The 17,936-nt window shown below is 42.5% G+C and overlaps 1 protein-coding gene across 1 annotated transcript in view; it reads right to left on the reverse strand.

The window, feature by feature from the left end:
• Positions 1–3,789: 3,789 nt before the first annotated feature.
• LOC120308727 (X-linked interleukin-1 receptor accessory protein-like 2) overlaps positions 3,790–17,936 on the reverse strand; it is a 75,021-nt gene continuing 60,874 nt past the window's right edge. The window contains exon 6 of the mRNA XM_039345184.1: positions 3,790–3,949. Coding sequence (XP_039201118.1) covers positions 3,858–3,949 — 92 coding nt within the window. The 3' untranslated portion in view covers positions 3,790–3,857. The remainder of the gene's footprint in view (positions 3,950–17,936) is intronic.

Raw genomic sequence — 17,936 nt, forward strand, 5'->3', positions numbered from 1 at the left:
ATCTATAAATGATTCTGTACAGGTAGTCCTCGACTTATGACCGCAATGGAGCTCAAAAAACTCTGTTGCTAAGCGAGGCAGTTGCTAAGGGAGTTTTGCCCCCATTTTACGAGATTCCTTGCCATGTGGGGGACTCGGCAACCCGTCATAAATATGAGTCGGTTGCCAAGTCTCTGAATTTTGATCGTGTGATCCTGGGAACGCTGCAACGGTCGTAAGTGTGAAAAAGGGTCACAAGTCACTATTTTCAGTGCCATTGTAATGTCAAACGGTCACTAAACAAACTGTAGCATCCCCCCAGTCACGTGGATCAAAATGCAGAGGCTTGGCAACTGACTCATATTTATGACCATTGCACCGTCTGGGGGGTCAGGTGACTGCCACTTGTGATCTGCTCAAATGGCTTCTGACAAGCAATGACAAGGGAAAAGCCAGATTCGCTTAACGACCCCATGATTCACTTAACAACTGCAAGGATTAACAACCACAGCCCCCCCCCAAAAAAGGTTGTGAAATTGGGCACTTTACAACCGCCTTGCTTAACAGTGGGAATTCTGCCCCCAAGGACCAACTGCATTTTTTGCAGGGATGTGATGTTCAGATTTCCCATTGGCAGAATCCTCCTCCTCCTCCTCCTCCTCCACCACCTCCTCCTCCTCCTCCTCTCCCCCCCCCACTCCCTTCTAGCACTGATGATGTTACTTAGTTGGGTAATGAAACATCTGCAAGAAAACAACCAAGCTCAGAGAGCATCAAGAATAATCCCATAGTCCTCCTCCTCCTCCTCCTCCTCCTCCTCCTCCTTCCCTCCATAATAAACCCCACTATAGAAGTATAACATTGAATTTCACAGGTACAACATATGGTGCACCTAGAACTTATTAAATTGTTGAGTTAGGTCAAATCCAGCAATGGGAACAATCACTCTTATCTCTGCTTTTCTCCAGTCTGTTCCCCTCCTTTTGTCTTCTCTTCCTCCTTCCTTCCTTCCTTCCTTCCTTCCTTCCTTCCTTCCTTCCTTCCTTTCTCTCTTCTCCTCCTCTCCTCTCCTCCTCTCCTCTCCTCCTCCTCCTCCTCCTCCTCCTCCTCCTCTTCTCATTAAAAAGAAATAGCCTATTATCCTAATCTGCGTGCTCTCAATTTTGATAGTCAACTGTGGCTGGAAAAAGAAAAATAATGTACAACCCTGACCTTTCCCAATCCTGCCCGTTTGGATTGGATTGGCCGCTCCTTCTGCCATTCTTCCCCATTTAGCAAAGCGGTAAACAAGGACGGGGACAAGGAAACTGGATGACATTGTCTAGCAAATTGCAGAATGTTGAAAAGGTCAAAAATTGCAGAATGAGACTCTCCTGTAATTTACAGCTGCTTGGAGCTGTTCCTATTCTAATAACTCATTTGCGGGACAAGCCCAGCAACAGAACATTAAAGTCAACGTGTGAATCCATGTCCAAAGCTGGATTTTATATTCAGATTTATATTTTATTTTATTTTTTCCTAACGAAGGAGGAGAAGGGATTGCCAATTTACCCTGCGTTTAATTTCAATTTCTCCCTCTGGTAAACATAAAAGCAAAGCTGCTGGTTGTTGTTTTTTTCTTTGCTCCCCAGCTGTGGATCCAATAAATCCTATCAAAATTCAGAACTGGCAAATTCTCAAAATGCAGCCTAAAGCATGAAAAGGCTTCCTGACTAATATCGTCTCCTGTTTTTTGAGTATTTGGAGAGTGAACTTCTAAGTCTTCCAAGGCACTTGGGAAAGGAAAAATGAAAAATCTGTTGCATGGCTCAGTTTGAAAGTTTTTCATCCCAGTTTTGGTTTTCTTCCACACCCCTTGTAATTAGATTAACCATCAAGAGCTTCTGATTGTTCCCCGAGGCTTAGACATATTGTCTTGCTTATCATCATGGACGGGTGTGTGTGTGTGTGTGTGTGAGAGAGAGAGAGAGAGAGAGAGAGAGAGAGATTTTACTAGAGCCACAAATCCAGACAGTGCTCAAAATTGCCACAGCTAAACGAACAGGGGAGAAAAGCAAATTTTTCAGCACAGTCTCTCATAAAGGTCGAGTCTTGAATCCAAAAAAAGATTCAATCTGCCAATCCAGATTGCATCCTAAGTTTGTATGAGGCTGAAACCCGTTTATGATTCTTTATCTTCTTGGGTTTACATTATTTTCAATCTTATCAAAACACTGGAAAATTGATATAATTTATCAGAGGGGTCTTCTGCCATCTCCTAAGTGCTCGAAAGTTAAAAACAAGTAGAAAAATAAGATGGGTTTTTTAAACTCTTGTCTCTGTCTAATAGGATTGTTTTCATCTTTGTTATCTTGTAAAAACTAAAAGGTGATTGTGCTTCTTAGCATCCGAGCTCAAAGCTTGAAATTAGATTATAGATGTGCACGGATTTATAGAAGAGCTTAACTGTATATTTATTCTACATATATATCATGAGGCAGTTCAGTTGTGATCTATGGAAACCGATTTTGTTCACAGCAAAATGGGACTTATTAAAATACTGTTAAACACAAGCTGGAAATATGGGTGAAGAGCAGAGTAAGGTATCTTGTATTTAAATACCTTCAAAAAACATAGAAGTGGGTCCTAAGAGATATAACTTTTAGTGACCTCCAAACAACAACTTGGTCTCAACAATTAAGAAGTAAGAGACATAAGACTCCCTTAAACTAATCTGTTTAATGTATACTTAAAACCATTTCATTGAAGGACTATCACTGATAGGAGAAAAAATTGTTTTATTCAGTTGCAGGCATCTGTGCTACATGAACTGAAAAATTGTTCATTTGGAATTCAAGCTTTTTTTAAAAAAAGAATTCAGTCTGTGCTAATATTTGCAAACGTGTATTAGGGAAATGCCTGAATGCAGATGGGCAGATTCGTGAAAACAATAATAAAAAAATGTGTTCTTAATACTACTCGTTTACAAAAACGACCTGTAAGCAAAACTGAAAAAGGTGTTGTGTTTGTTATCTAGAGTGCAGCCTGATCACATATGACAGAATCTGCAAAAACGAGAAACTGAAAGCAAATAATAAAAAAATCTACTATTGTATCATCATTCCTGGCAGCAACACCTTCCTTAAGTGGTACGTAAAGAAAGAGAAATTCCATCCCAATTGTATCATGTGGAACGACTCAGTTTTTATTACAGGTGGTCCTCGCCTTACAACATTTGTTTAGTGACCATTTGAAGTTACAACGGCACTGAAAACAGTAACTTAGGACCATTTTTCACTCTTATGACCGCTGCAGCGTGATCGAAATTCAGACGTATTTATGACAATCCCAGGGTCACGTGACCCCCCCCTTCTGCGACCTTCTGGCAAGCAAAGCCAATGGGGAAGCCAGCTTCACTTTACAACCGTGTTACTAACTTAACAACGGCAGTGATTTAACCTGCTGTGGCAAGAAAGGTCGTAAGATGAGGCCAAACTCATTTAACAACCGTCCCGCTTAGCAACAGAAAATTGTGGTCGTAAATTAAGGACTACCTGTATAGGAGTGGGCAGAAAGATTTCTGTTTCCTACATACTGTGCATAACATTATAAATTCAGTCCTATTCTCCCCTAGTACGCTGAATTTATCAACATTTCTCCCATGTGCGGAGAAAAAGCAGCTGTTTCAAGAGTGGATGTGCTGATCTTCGGATCCATCCATTATATCCTTGGGTGAAGATCAGATAATTAGCCCCATTCTCCAATCCGACGCAAACGTCCTCCTTGAAACTCTTGTTGGAGTAACTCCTTCCCCCCATTGCGAATGAGAAAGTGAAATATTGATTTACCTACAGTAATATCAGCCACACTCTGCTCTGGCTTCATTTCGATTCCATCTTCTAAGAAAGGAACTTACCCAACTGGACTTCAAGAAGACCCGTCTGGTTCTCTACTGGATACAAAGGCTGAGGGGGTCTGTTGGTGACTAAAGCTGGAAGGAAAAGGGGAAGAGAAAAGAGGGGGAAATTAAAAGAATAATCTGGATCCGGAGACAACAAGTATTGTGCAAAAGCTTGGATGTGCAGACCTGGATTTTTTTTTTAAAACACCCATTTTTTTAAGATGACCATCGGCAGCATTCTGTTAGCTTTGGAATTATATTGATTAAGAACTCCCTTTATGACCTTGTAATCCCTCAATTCAGGGTAGAGTTGAGGTGACTGAATGGAGCTGAGCGTTTACTGACCAGACGACCTTCCTGATGCCTACACGGAGTTCACAGCATTTTTTTTTTTTTTTTTTTTTTTTGCGCCCTGAGAGAAAAACCTCTGTCACCACCTGGGATCGAACCCTCGACCTTCCAAGTGGGAAGCGAGCGTCTTCACCACTAGGCCCCCACGCCACTCCTTAGGAATTGTATTGATGATGGCACCAAAAGCAACAACCAGAATCATATAATCCCATTTTATGCAAGTGGATCCTCAACACAGCTAACAATGATGAAATAAATCAGTTCAACTGAAAAAAAAAAATAAAAACTCTATAAGAGATAGAGAGAGAGAGAGGGAATCCCAAAGGTGCTTTTTCCAAAAGGCAACTGGACTTTCCAAGAAAGGAAGTCCAGTTGCCTAGTGGAAAAAGCACCTTTGGGACAATCATAACCTGGACGATGGAAAATTTTCATAGACGAGAGGGAGAAAGAAAGAGAAAGAGAAAGAGAAAGAGAGAAAGAGAAACAGAAAGAGAAACAGAAAGAGAGAGAGAAACAGAAAGAGAGAAAGAGAAAGAGAGAGAGAGAAAGAGAGAAAAAGAGAAACAGAAAGAGAAAGAAAGAATGAGAAAGGGAAAGAGAAAGAGAGAGAGAAACAGAAAGAGAAACAGAAAGAGAGAGAGAGAGAGAAAGAGAAAGAGAAACAGAAAGAGAAAGAGAAAGAAAGAGAATGAGAAAGAGAAAGGGAAAGAGAAAGAAAGAGAGAAAGAGAAATAGAAACAGGAAGAGAAAGAGAAACAGAAAAAGAAAAAGAGATAAAGAAACACAGAGAAAGAGAGAGAGAAAGAGAAACAAACAGAAAGAGAAAGAAAAAGAAAGAGAAAGAGAGAAAGAAAGAGAAAGAGAAAAACAGAAAGAGAGAGAGAGAAAGAAAGAAAGAAAAAGAGAAAGAAAGAAAGAGAAAGAGAAAACTTTTCTCAGCTGCATCTTGTAGGTACCTTCTAAGCCTCTCATTGCTTATATGCACCATTTTATTCAAGCTATACGGGGGATTCTCTTTAGCAGCGCGTGGCAGCCGCACACACCTCTTCTGTCCAAAGATGGAACAACTGATGCCAATGAAACATCAGGGCCACTGGGGCAACTAAATTACTTTTGGATTAGCTAGGAATAGAAAGTTGCTGGCAGGTGAGAAAAAAAAAATAATCAATGCCTTTCACTAATGCACTTGGAATGCCATTAGTGGGAACAGGAAAGCCTGCCAATCATTGCGTTATCTCTACCGAGAATTTTCCAAAGCGGCCGGCTGGGTTCGTACACAAGTCTTAAAGTCTAAATTCGCTTAAATAGACACCGATGATGGAAAGTGTAGAGATCAATTGCAAAGGATTCGCTGGCGTGATTTAAAATCGGCCTGGCTCAGACCGAGAGCTCAGGCCGTGCGGAACTCATGAAGAGCAAAAATGCTCCTCGTTGGCTGAAAATTATTATTTTCAACAGTTTGTGGAGGGTATGAGAAAGAGACCCGCTCTCCCCAGTCCAAGTCCCATGGGACCCTCCTGGAGAATGTACAATGAAAACTCGGTACAGTATCCTTGCATCTCATCCCTAACTAGGTGTCAGAAATCTTCCACCCACGAGATTTGTGCTACAATTCCCTTCCCCTTGGAAAGAATATTTGGCAAACAAATTCTTTTTCCCTTCCGAGGACAAGCAGAACACAAATATTTCCATTTTGCTTCAGCTGATTTCCTTAATAAGAAGACGAAAAGGAAATAAGGCACGCCTTTTCTCCAACAGCAAAATTCATATGCAATTATCAGGATATCCAAGTGCATTTTAGATATTCAGAGTGATCCGATTCATAATGGATGTTTGAAATAGGGAACCTTTCTGCAGTTGACTGGAGAGAGAGAGCGAGAGAGGTAAAACAGCCTGACAGGTAAATACAAATATGAAACCAGGAAGAACACAGCCCTGAGAGTACATATTACTAAACACTGTAAATTCAGGATTTGAGCAAAATCTCCTTGCAATATGTCTTCTCCTGTATTTATCTTGATTTCTTCCAGGATTTTCAATTACAGTTGAGACAAAATGCTTTCAGGATTCAGGTGGTCAACTACCCTGAGATGGGGAGCAGATAGCCAAGGCTGAAATAATAACTTCAAGAAACCGCTTCCCATTAAAAGCTGAGGAATTTCCAATACGATGGTCAGTAATGGAAAGAAGTAGACTTTCCATTCCCCAGAACTACGGGTTTTTTTTGATGTCCTCTACCCTTGATGAGGCTCGGTAGGCTTTGTAATACTTTTAACTTGTAATGGTTATAAGGTACAATCGATAGCTGAAGGACTGCATTTGTCCAATTCTTTCTCTCAAAAAAGATTGATGTGCAATTTCTATTAAGCAGTTCAATTTTCAAACCGAACAGTTCAAATTCATCCAAGGAAGTAACTATATATCCAACCACCCCAATCCCAGGTTGGCACCGGTTTGCTTAACACTCAACCCCAAGTTTGCTATTACCATGAGTGATGACCATGATGGATCCCATTGCAGGCCTCGCTGGAGAATTTCTTGAGTGGAAGTTGCATTTTTTCCAGTTTGCAACCCAAAGAATTTTGCATTCTGGAGCACTTAGCTCAGCAGGAAGATCAGTCTGGGAAGACACATTTCTCTGAAAGACAGCTTGCTTGCCACAACTCATTCTCTGAAATGTGTTGGATGAGCACACATTCAGCTGAAGAGAGATGAAAGCAGGGATGTCCAGCCTTGGCAACTGGGGAATTCTGGGAGTTGTAGTCCATAAGTCTTAAAATTGCCAAGACTGAACTTCCCTGCATTAAAGTGTCTGACAGTATTAGAAATTCTGTTTATATAGAGCAACACAGATCAAACAAAGAGCACCATCACCATGTGCTTTACTGCTGAACTGTTTAATTGTAACAGGAAATTGGAAACTCTTCTTTAGGACAAAAGAACATAGACTATAGACTATAGATCCAAACTTGTAAACATTGCCATCTATTTGTAGTTGTTGCACAAAAATACATCCCAACAATAAATTCTAACAGGTATGTATGCCTGTAATTAGAACCCATAGCAATAGGCAAGAATTCCATCAGATACTCCTCTGGATCTCATTTTCAGATTGGCAGGTGGTTCTCAATTTATAACCATCCATTTAGTAACCATTTGAAGTTACAATGGCCCTAAAAAAAGTAACTTATGCACTTATGGCTGTTGCAGCATCCTCAGGGCCATGTGAGGTGCTTGGCAACTAGCCTATATTTATGATAGTTGCAGCATCCCAGAGTCACATGATCACCAATTTCTAACCTTCCCAACTGGCTTCTGAGGTGCTAAAGCTAATGAGAGAATCTGGATTTGCTTAACAACGGTGTGTGATTCACTTAACAAACCGGTTAAGCATAATGAGACTTGGCTCATAGGTCATATGCCACAAAATAACTAACCAAGACTCATTTTAGCTACGCTGAGTGTGTTTTATTAACACAGCTGCTTCCTCTTTAACTAAGCCAGTTAAACATAATGAGACTTGGCTAATTGCTCATGAAAGTAGCCATGTTTCTTTCTCCCATTCATGGCAAGAGATGATGTTTCCTTCAATCATTTATCTGAATAACTCTCAGGAAGATAAAATGCTATCCAGAGAGGAACAATGCAAACCAGCTAGATGAACTCCGCTTAAAAGCTGACAGTGAGTTAGTCAGCTTAAAGTGGCTCCATCGTGAGCGAGAAATAAATATAAGTATATTGTAGCATTGTTGCATATTTGAGTGATTTGATAATAATTTGGCATTCCGGAGATTGAGCTGCCTCCTCTGCACTAGCACAGCAATATCAACCTGACAAAATGATTACGCCCGGCATCTGACATTTGACAAAGCCCAAATAAAGTCGCTGTAACACAGCCCTGTCAGAGGATAAATGTGTTCGGCTTTGAAAATAAACATCTCACACTCTTTTTCTATAAAATGCTTCGGCATTCAGCTGGGAGCGAGGGAGACCTCATTATCCCGTGACAAAGTTTGGTTTCATTTGAAATTATTTATTCAAGGAGCAAATCCATCATTTGTCTGCAACAACTCGGGAACGGAAACATTCCCGGTGTTTGGATTCACAGCTTGGGCACATCCTGCTAAAGTGGCATCAAATGTCCAGGGCTGTTCCTTTGCCTTGGGGGGAGCAGTTGGTGGGGGCCCCGACTTGTTTTCTTGAAGATGTTTCATGACCCAAGTAGGTCACATCATCAGTGCTAGAAGAGAGCGGGGTTTGTGGAGTGGAGGAAAAGAGATGGAGGAGGAGAACTGTGGGGTCCTTGTAGCTTTCTGAGCTTGGTGATTTTCTTGCAGATGTTTCATTACCCAACATTATACATCAGTGCACTGATGATGTTACCTAATTGGATCATGAAACGTCTGCAAGAAAACCACCCGTCTCAGAGAGCACCAAGGACTCTCCCATCCTTTTCTCCTCCTCTTCCTCTGTAGCACTGGTGATGCTATGTGGCTGGGCCATGAAATGTCTACAAGAAAGCCACCAAGCTCAGAGAGCACAAAGGACCCCTCATTGCAACCCTGAGCTACAATCCCATATTCTTATGTAACTAGTCGTAGATCCCTTGTACCAATTTGCTTCCACTTCCCCTTATTCCCTAAAGGATGGGAAGTGAACTTCAGAAAAATCAACGCAATTAGGAGGTTCAGGGCTTCAAAACCGAGACCCTTTACACACACACCCCTGGATCTTTGCCACTGCTGAGCCTCACTCAAGATTTCTGTTCATTTCTAGGCATTGCACACCCTGAAGTTTATTAGCAGTACATTTGGATAAATGCCACTCTAGCTGTGAAGCTGATCCTACCAGCGTACCTCTGCGTTTTCCAGGTGTGTTGTGCAGGATCAGAAACACAGGGTTGAAACCTGATAAGCGATATCACTTCTACACTGTATTCGCCTGTTATCTGCTCAGCTTAAGCAACACAGCATGAAACCCACTTTCTAAATCCCATACAAAAGTCAGATTAATCACTCCCCCTGGCGCTTTAACAGAAGTCTCACCAGGTTTAAGACTTCAGAGTAATTCTTTCTACCCTTCAAACCACAGGAAGGAAAAGAAGAGGGAGGGTGGAGGAAACTGATTTGCAGCAAAACAAGGAAATCCTTCCCTTTCCTAAACACTCGCAACTCAAAATTAAACAAGCTTCTTACGCACTGTTTAGATTAACCCTTTGGAGAACGTAATGCATTGGAAAGAACAAAAATGGACTTGTTTTTACAAATCCAACTTATTTTTCATACATTCCAGTTCAGCCAGAAATGATGGGAGGATGAATTGGTGCACCAAAATTAGGAGGTCTCCAACCTTGTCAACTTTAAGACTTGTGGACTTCAAATCCCAGAATTCCCCAGCCAATTCCCCATGCTGGCTGGGGAATCCTGGGATTTGAAGTCTACAAGTCTTAAAGTTGACAAGGTTGGAGGCCTCTGATCAACATGATTAATATGTGCCAGTGGGTGTATGTTATTCTACGTCTTTAAGATTTTAGATCAGAAACTTGTAGCCCACCCAGATGATGCTGGACCACCCCGATTTTTTTCTGGATTGCAATGTAAAGAGTCTTGACTGCCTTCAGTTGGAAAAATGTTATGGGAAGTTTCCTTAATGTCGAAATGTCCCATGTCCGTTTTGAGCACCTTCATGCATTTCTCCAGGAAATAGGTGCACAAAAGCAGTCACAGGACATTAGCGGCAGTGTGCACTCCAACACCACTGTGGAGGATTTTCAAATGATTGCAGAAATGTCACAAAGTCAGGATAGGGTTAAGAAGGAAAGGAGTGAAATATGCTTGTCAGATTCGCCCGTCTTGATGTCACATTAAGAAACAGGGATGGTGAATCTGTCAAGTTCAATTTTTCTTCTTGTGGCTATGTCACATTTGGTTTGTGGAACTTGTATATCTATATTACTTGTATATATATATTTCTCACGCTAAAATGTGTATGTACACGAGCTTGCATTTTCCCCAGGATATTACAGTTAGAAGGAGCACCCCTCATCTGAGTCAAACCACTGGATCCATTCTGGATGATTAGTTCAATCCAATTAGAGATTAAATTGATTTGAAAATAAATTTTTAAAAAGCCTTCAGAGGCATCCAATTTGATTGACAATTTGATCTGAACCATCAATCTGGCTTTGGAAACGGTGATTTGACTCGGAGTCAATCAAATTGCCTTTGAATTGATTCTCCACCCCTAAAGCATCGGTACATAATTCCTCTATTTTTATTTTTTTTGCAAGAAAAAAATTCTGTCTAACAGAGAGCAGACTCGTGAAGATCCTTCTTAATAAACCTGCCTCCAAATTTTACAAGACAACCAGTTGGTCGACGATAGAGAAATAGGGAGTCGGTCAGACAGACATAGGCACACTTTGAAACAAATAAGCTTCAAGCCCTCAAGGGAAGATTTGAAAATGCAAAGTTTGCCTTTAGACGCAAACAAATTTATCCTCAAATTGTGTGACTCGTTCCTCAAGTAATCCGAAGAGCGGGAAGCAAATCATATAAAATGCTATTTCCATTTCAGCTTGGGGCAAAAGTCTGCTGAGAGCACCCCAGCAGATCGTCCCTTCTTCGGTGTTGTATAATTTCTCGTGGTGTCAGAACTACTGTAATCAAAGCTCACACAGACACGGCTTCTGCTTCCAAATTCAAACTGCCTCTCTCACCAGATTGGATAAATCATGAGGACAGAAAACGGATCTCGGGGATAAAGAGGAGAGAAAAATAGGAGGAGAAATATTCCACTTGGTCCCATCATCGTCCTTCCTGTAAGCAACCACTTCTATAACACTGACCAACAGACAGATTCTCTTCTGGTGATTTAAGAGTTCACAAATTTTGGGGCTGCAGAGCTGGTGGCTTTGAACAGCATCCTTTCTGCCCCAGTTGGGACACCTCAAAACTATTCCTGGGCATTTTCTATAGAGATTCTTAGTCATCCAGGTCATGGTTGTCCCAAAGGTGCTTTTTTCAAAAAACAACTGGACTTCGTTTTTCCTTGAAGATGTTTCGCTTCTCATCCAGTTCTGAAGAAGCACCTTTGGGATATTCCCAGGCATTATTTGATGGCTGAGGCAAAATATATGCTCGCCATATAATTTCAATGAAAACTTCTCCAGCAGTTCACATCTGTTTTTTTTTTCCTCCTGCACCCCAGAGATTTAAATTATGCTCCACTTAGGAGATTCATCCAAGGAAGCAACTACATATCCAACTACCCCAATCTCAGGGTGCTGCTGGTTCGCTTAACACTCAACCCAAGTTTGCCATTACCATGAATGATGGATGCCAGTTGCAGGCCTCGCTGGAGAATTTCTTGAGTGGAAGTTGCATTTTTTCCAGCTTGCAACCCAAAGAATGTTGCATTCTGGAGCATCTTAGCTCAGCAGGAAGGTCAGTCTGGGAAAATATATTTCTGTGAAAGACAGCTTGCTTGCCACAACTCGCTCGCCCTGAAAAATTCACGCTCTGAAATGTGCTGGATGAGCACACACTCAGCTGAAGAGGGATTAAAGCAGGGATGTCCAACCTAGGCAACTTTAAGACCTATGGACTTCAACTCCCAGAATTCCAGTTTCTAGCACTGATGATGTTATCTAGTTGGGTCATGAAATGTCTGCAAGAAAGCAACCAAGCTCAGAAAGCTCTAAGGATCCCACACTCCTCCTCCCCTCTCTCTCCCCCTCCTCTTCCTCCTCCTCCTCCTCCTCCTCTCTCCTTTCTAGCACTGAAGATGTTACCTAGTTGGGTCATGAAACATCTGCAAGAAAAGAATCAAGCTCAAAGAGCACCAAGGACCCCACAGGTGTCGTCGTCGTCCTCCTCCTCCTCCTCCTCCTCCTCCTCCTCCTCCTCCTCCTCCTCCTCCTCCTCCTCCTCCTCCTCCACTACCCCCACTTCCTTCTAGCACTGAAGATGTTACCAAGTTGGGTCATGAAACATCTGCAAGAAAACAACCCAGCTTAGAGAGCACCAAGGACTCCATAGTCCTCCTCCTCCTCTCCACACACCCCACTTTCTTCTAGCACTGATGATGTTACCCAGTTGGGTCATGAAATGTCTGCAAGAAAACAACCCAGCTCAGAGAGCACCAAGGATCCCTCATTTCAACCCTCAGCTACAAATATTCTCCTTTATTGTTTTTTTTTTAAATCAGGGGAAAAAAATTTCCCCTTAAACATACTTGTAAGGTTATGACTTTCAACAAGATATGGCAACGATGATGAAGAAGAAAGTGTGATAGACCTAAAAAAGCCAACTCCTGATCAAAGTTGCCTGGCCCCAACCTCCTGGCCCAAGAAATGATGATCTACATCTTTTTGTCAGTCCTGCTCGGGATGAAGACAGACAGCATCTATTTGTATAAATTGCACCTTTTGCTTCTGAAGGATCGCAAAAATATATAGTGCTGAGTTTAAGTCTCAAACCATTAATATAGTTAAAATATGCCATCTGCATTTTTCCCCCCGCAGTGAGTGGTTCCAAAGCTATCATCAATCAAAACTAAATACGCTAAATATACAATTTAAACAGAATAGGAAGAGAAATATGGTTTCCTATATCACCTGCCATTGCATCAAATGTCTCTATTTGTCAACAGAGGCAAGAACGCAAGGCGTTCAAGGTCTCCGATACGCGTGCTTCGTAAATGAATTTCTTCTCACTTTTTAACCCTCACTGGCATTACTGTTCCCTACGCGATGGGAGTGTTGGAAAAAATGAGGAAAAGTCACTCAAAAAAAAATAAATAAACAAAATACTGTAAATTATTTCCAGGAGATCGTGAGTTTGAGTCCCACTTTGGGCACCAAGTCAGTTGAGTGACCTTGGGGAACTATGGCCCTTTTATGACTATATGGACTTCAACTCCCAGAATTCCTGGGCCTGGGTCACTTTCTCTCAACCCTAGTAAGAAGCCTATGGCCAACCACTTCTGGGAAAAAAAAAAACCATCTCTCTCTCTCTCTCTCTCTCTCTTTCTCCATCTGTCTGTCTCTCTTTTTCTTTTCTTTTTCTTTCTCTCTCTTTCTCTCCATCTCTCCCTCTGTCTTTTTCTCTTTCTTTCTCTTTCTCTCTCTCTCTTTCTCGCTCTTTCCCTCTCTCTCTCCCTTTTTTCTCTCTCTCTCCCTCTGACACTCTCTCTCTCTCTTTGTCTGTCTGTCTCTCTTTTTCTTTCTCTCTCTCTTTGTCTCCATCTCTCTCTCTCTCCCTCTGTCTTTTTCTCTTTCTTTTTCTTTTTCTCTCTCTTTCTCTCTCTCTCTCTCTCTCTTTCTCGCTCTCTCCCTCTCTCTCTCCCTCTTTTTTTCTCTCTCTCTCTCTCTCTCTCTCTCTCTCTCTCTCTCTCTCTCTCTCTCTCTCTCTCTCTCTCTCTCTCTCTCTCACTGTCAGTGTTACCTAGTTTGATTATCAGGATTATATTACGCCATAACTACTAGCAATATAGTTGTGTAGTAGACCTGCTCTCTTTTGCGAGGGAGCTGCCCATTTTCTGTTCCAATGGATGCACTTCAAAAAACGATTCCACCTTCTGAACACCCCGCCCCTCCTCATCCCACATCCCAGTTCCTTCCACCATCTGGATCTTCTCTGCATCAAGAACTCCACTAGCCTCACTGGTCGGGGGAAACAACTTTGCAAGCAGATTTCTGCTTCCGAGGAAGGAGGCCGGATTATCCAGTCCCAATGGTTAGATTAAAAGAGCCTCATTTAGCAAAGTCAGGGATGGAGCAGCAAAGCCACAGGTTTGTGAAGCAGTGCTGAATTTGCCAAGTGGAGGTTCACTGAGGCATGTCTGGAGGGCGAGAACTTCCCAAACTGCACCAGATGGTTGAAAAAGAGGAGAGAGAAGAGAGAGAGAGAGAGAGAGAGAGAGAGAGAGAGAGAGAGAGAGCGAGAGAGAGAAAGAGAAAACCAATCAACAACTGTTTCCAAAATCATATCTCTATACCTGGATCAACAAGAAGGGGGGGAACCTTTCCTCCCATCTCCCTGCCCCAGAGTTTATCGGCAAACAGCCTGAGTCTTGAAGCATGAAACCCAATTGTCTTTGCTTGGATAGACATTGGAGAAATTAATTATAACCAGACTGCACACTTGGTCTGTATGTTTGGGGTCTCTCCCTCAACCTTAAGCCGAATCTGTTCTTCAGTGCTGAATCTCTCAGCCCTGAGGTTGTCCCAGAGGCACTTGAGGCTGTAAGCATCCCTCTGAGTTTTTTTTTTCCCCGATCTCATCAGCATTGTGGTGACCATGTGGCTCTGAACTGGGTGGGTGGAGAATGAAAACCAAGAGGAGAATCAATATATTCGCCTCCCTCTGGACTTACTCACTGTAAAACGTGTCTAATGTTGTAGACACTGTGCAATAAGTGGGAAAGACTACTGCATGCTTGCAGACTCTAATGGGACGTGTGGATGACCTTGGGGAATGGATGGAAGAGATGCTGCCTTGGAAACAAACAGCGAAGAGAGGCAGGAACCCTCGGAGGACAAAACTTAGGAAGGACCTACCCTTATCGATCAGATGGTCCAAAGTGGGGGAGGGGGGAGCCAAGAGGCAGATTATCAATGTAATTAATTAATTGGCAGAGCCATCCGTTCCATCGGATTGTCTTCTCAAATGTTCATAAATAGCCACATGCGATTCAACAATCCAAAGGTAGCGCAGGCCTGAGACGACATTAATGTGTATGACTTATTAAGGAATATTTATGAATTTTATTGGCAACAGAGGAGGGAGAAAGGGATTTTTAACACTTCTGGAGAAAATATGACCATTCCTATTATTCTGATATGTTTTCAACCTCAATTCTCCTTCCTGGCTTTTCAAGGAACGTGGTCATCTCTAGCCAGATCTGTTTGGTGATGATGTATCATCACAATCCAGTGCCTGGTAGCATCTGCCACAGACCCACAATGACACCAAAGTGCCACCCCCGTCCCCTCCATCCATGCAAGGACATCACTGGATAAATTCTGGGACCAAGTGCTTGCATCCCAACAAATGTGGCAGCTAGCTCAGTTGCAGTGTTGACTTTCATATCTTTTGCTTTTTGTAATGGATCCTGACTGAGCAGGCGAACATTGTGATCAATTCAGAAAAGGAGGAGGAGGAGGAGGAGAAAGAAGAAGAAGGAGGAGGAGGAGGAGGAGGAGGAGGAGGAGGAGGAGGAGGAGGAGGAGAAGGCAGTAAAGTACAGATAGTCCTCAAGTTACAACAGTTCATTTAGTGACCGTTCAAAATTACTACGGGACTGGGAAAAGTGACTTATAATCATTTTTCACACTTACAACTGCTGCAGCCTCCCCATGGTCAAGTGATCAGAATTCGGATGCTTGGTAACACATTTATGACGGTTGCAGCGTCCTGGGGTTACGTGATCCCATTTTGTGATCTTATGACAAGCTAAGTCAATGGGGGAAGCCCGATGCAGTTAACTATATCGGGGTCCCCAACCCCTGGTCCATGGACCAGTATCGGGCCACGGCATGCCAGCAACTGGTCCGCACAAATAAGCAAAGCCCCATTCGTGCAATGTAGGTAGCAAACGCCCCCTCTGGTCCACAGAAAAACCTGTCTCCAGGGAACAGGTCCCTGGTGCCCAAAAAGTTGGTGACCTCTGAACTATATTACTAACTCCACAACTGCAGCGTTTCCCTTAACAATCGTGGCAAGAAAATAATAAAATGGGGCAAAACTCCCTTAAAAACAGTCTCGCTTCACAACAGAAAACTCGAGGACAACTGCTAAAAGCACTGATAGACAAAACAGAAGCAAACATGACTTAAAAAAAAAAAGATAATCTTGATTGAGAGTCTTTTGGAGAAAATATTTCAATCCACTCAAATGGTCACCGAATTTGCTCGGTTATCCGAAGGCACATATGGGATGTAACACCCCCCTTCCCCCAAAATAACTCCCCGGGTCCCAGCAGGCATCAGGGCAGTTCGGTGGAAATAGAGCACATCATGATGTCTCTGCCTTCATTAATTTCACAACCTTCATGAGGGACAGCAAAAAGCACACTGTCCATTCTTGGCAACCATCAGAGCCTATTATTGAGGATGGATGCCAGTTCCGAGTGCATTTGATGACAATCCATTTTCAAATTAACCCTTTTTTTTGTTACCACTGTAAAATCGCAAGGAAACAAAAGAAATGCCGTTTTGCAGCAAAGACCACTGACACAGCCTCGCCCGGTTTCTGCAGAGGGCTTGGTGAACTTTGCTGATTTTGTAAGGAAAGCCAAGCAGGGGTGGAACCGGTTCACATTTGGGTGGGAGACCACTGAGAAGTGCCAGGGTTTCCAAGCTAGGCTGGGAAGTCAGAGAAGGTGGTAGCTCAGTGGTTAAAATGCAGTATTGCAGGCTAACTCTGCCAGCAGTTCAGCAGTTCGATCCTGACCGACTCAAGCTTGACTCAGCCTTCCACCCTTCCAAGGTCGATAAAATGAGGACCCAGATTGTTGGGGTCAAGAGGCTGACTCTGTAAACCGCTTAGAGAGGGCTGCAAACCACTGTGAAGTGGTATACAAGTCTATGTACCACTGCTATTGCAACTGTCTGTTTGGCAATCTGGTGGTGATGGATGAAGAAACGAGAAGGAGAACCAGGAATAGGATCAGCTTTAATTTAGAGAAAAATGTTTATTTTTGAATTAGGGGTACCCAACAAACAAAGACCTGTTCTCTAGATTTTTATGGGTTTATATTATCATTTAGGGTGGAAAGAAGCATTAAAACATTAGTGGGATATGCTCCACTCTTGTATTTTGAAGCTGCTCCCTCAAGGACATCACAGTGATAAAGACCCTGGCAGTCCCAAATCAGAAAGGAGCAATTCAAAGGAATGTTTTGTTTTTCTGGGGGAAAGTAAAGAGAGATGTTTGTTGAAAACAACAACTCCAGCCACCAAGTAACCAAGATAAAAGAAAGCAGATGAGAGTGCAGTGTGAAGCAGAGTACAAGGTTGGACTCATTAAATAGATATATTTTTCCTTAGGCCTGATTCACTGCAAGAGGAGAGAGATGTACTTTTCTCCCCTTTTGTTTACATTCACTTCACTAACCCTTTATTAGCAATTTCTTTTAACATCTCAAATCCTTTCCACTCTGTGTGTGGAAAATAGTTCCTTCCTTCCTTCCTTCCTTCCTTCCTTCCTTCCTTCCTTCCTTCCTTCCTTCCTTCCTTCCTTCCTTCTTTCTTTCTTTCTTTCTTTCTTTCTTTTTCTTTCTTTTCTCCCTCTTTCTCTCCTTCCTTCCCTCCTTCCTTCCCTCCTTCCCCTTCCTCCTTCCTTCCCTTCCCTTCCCCTTCCTTTTCTTCCCCTTCTTCCTTCCTTCCCTTTTTTCTTCCCCTTCCTGCCTTCCTTTCACTTTCCTTCCCTTCCTCATTTCCCTTCCTTCCCCTTTCCCCCCTTCCTTCCTTCCTTCCTTCCTTCCTTCCTTCCTTCCTTCCTTCCTTCCTTCCTTCCTTATTATGACCTGTTTTATTATGGCTTGATGGATCCAGAGACCCTGTGGTTCAAACGTTCTCCCCCTTACTCCCTCCCCTGCCATTTCACAGGCTTACAAATCTTGGTGTTTACTTACTTATTTTTAAGTTGATCTCACCCTTCTCTCTTTTTCTTAAAAGCCCTTTACCAGGACACGGATCGCTAAATTCAACACGGTAGCCTCT

Source organism: Crotalus tigris, unplaced genomic scaffold (genome assembly GCF_016545835.1).
Source record: "Crotalus tigris isolate CLP2741 ecotype Arizona unplaced genomic scaffold, ASM1654583v1 scf7180000017944.260387, whole genome shotgun sequence".
Classification (NCBI taxonomy): Eukaryota; Metazoa; Chordata; class Lepidosauria; order Squamata; family Viperidae; genus Crotalus; species Crotalus tigris.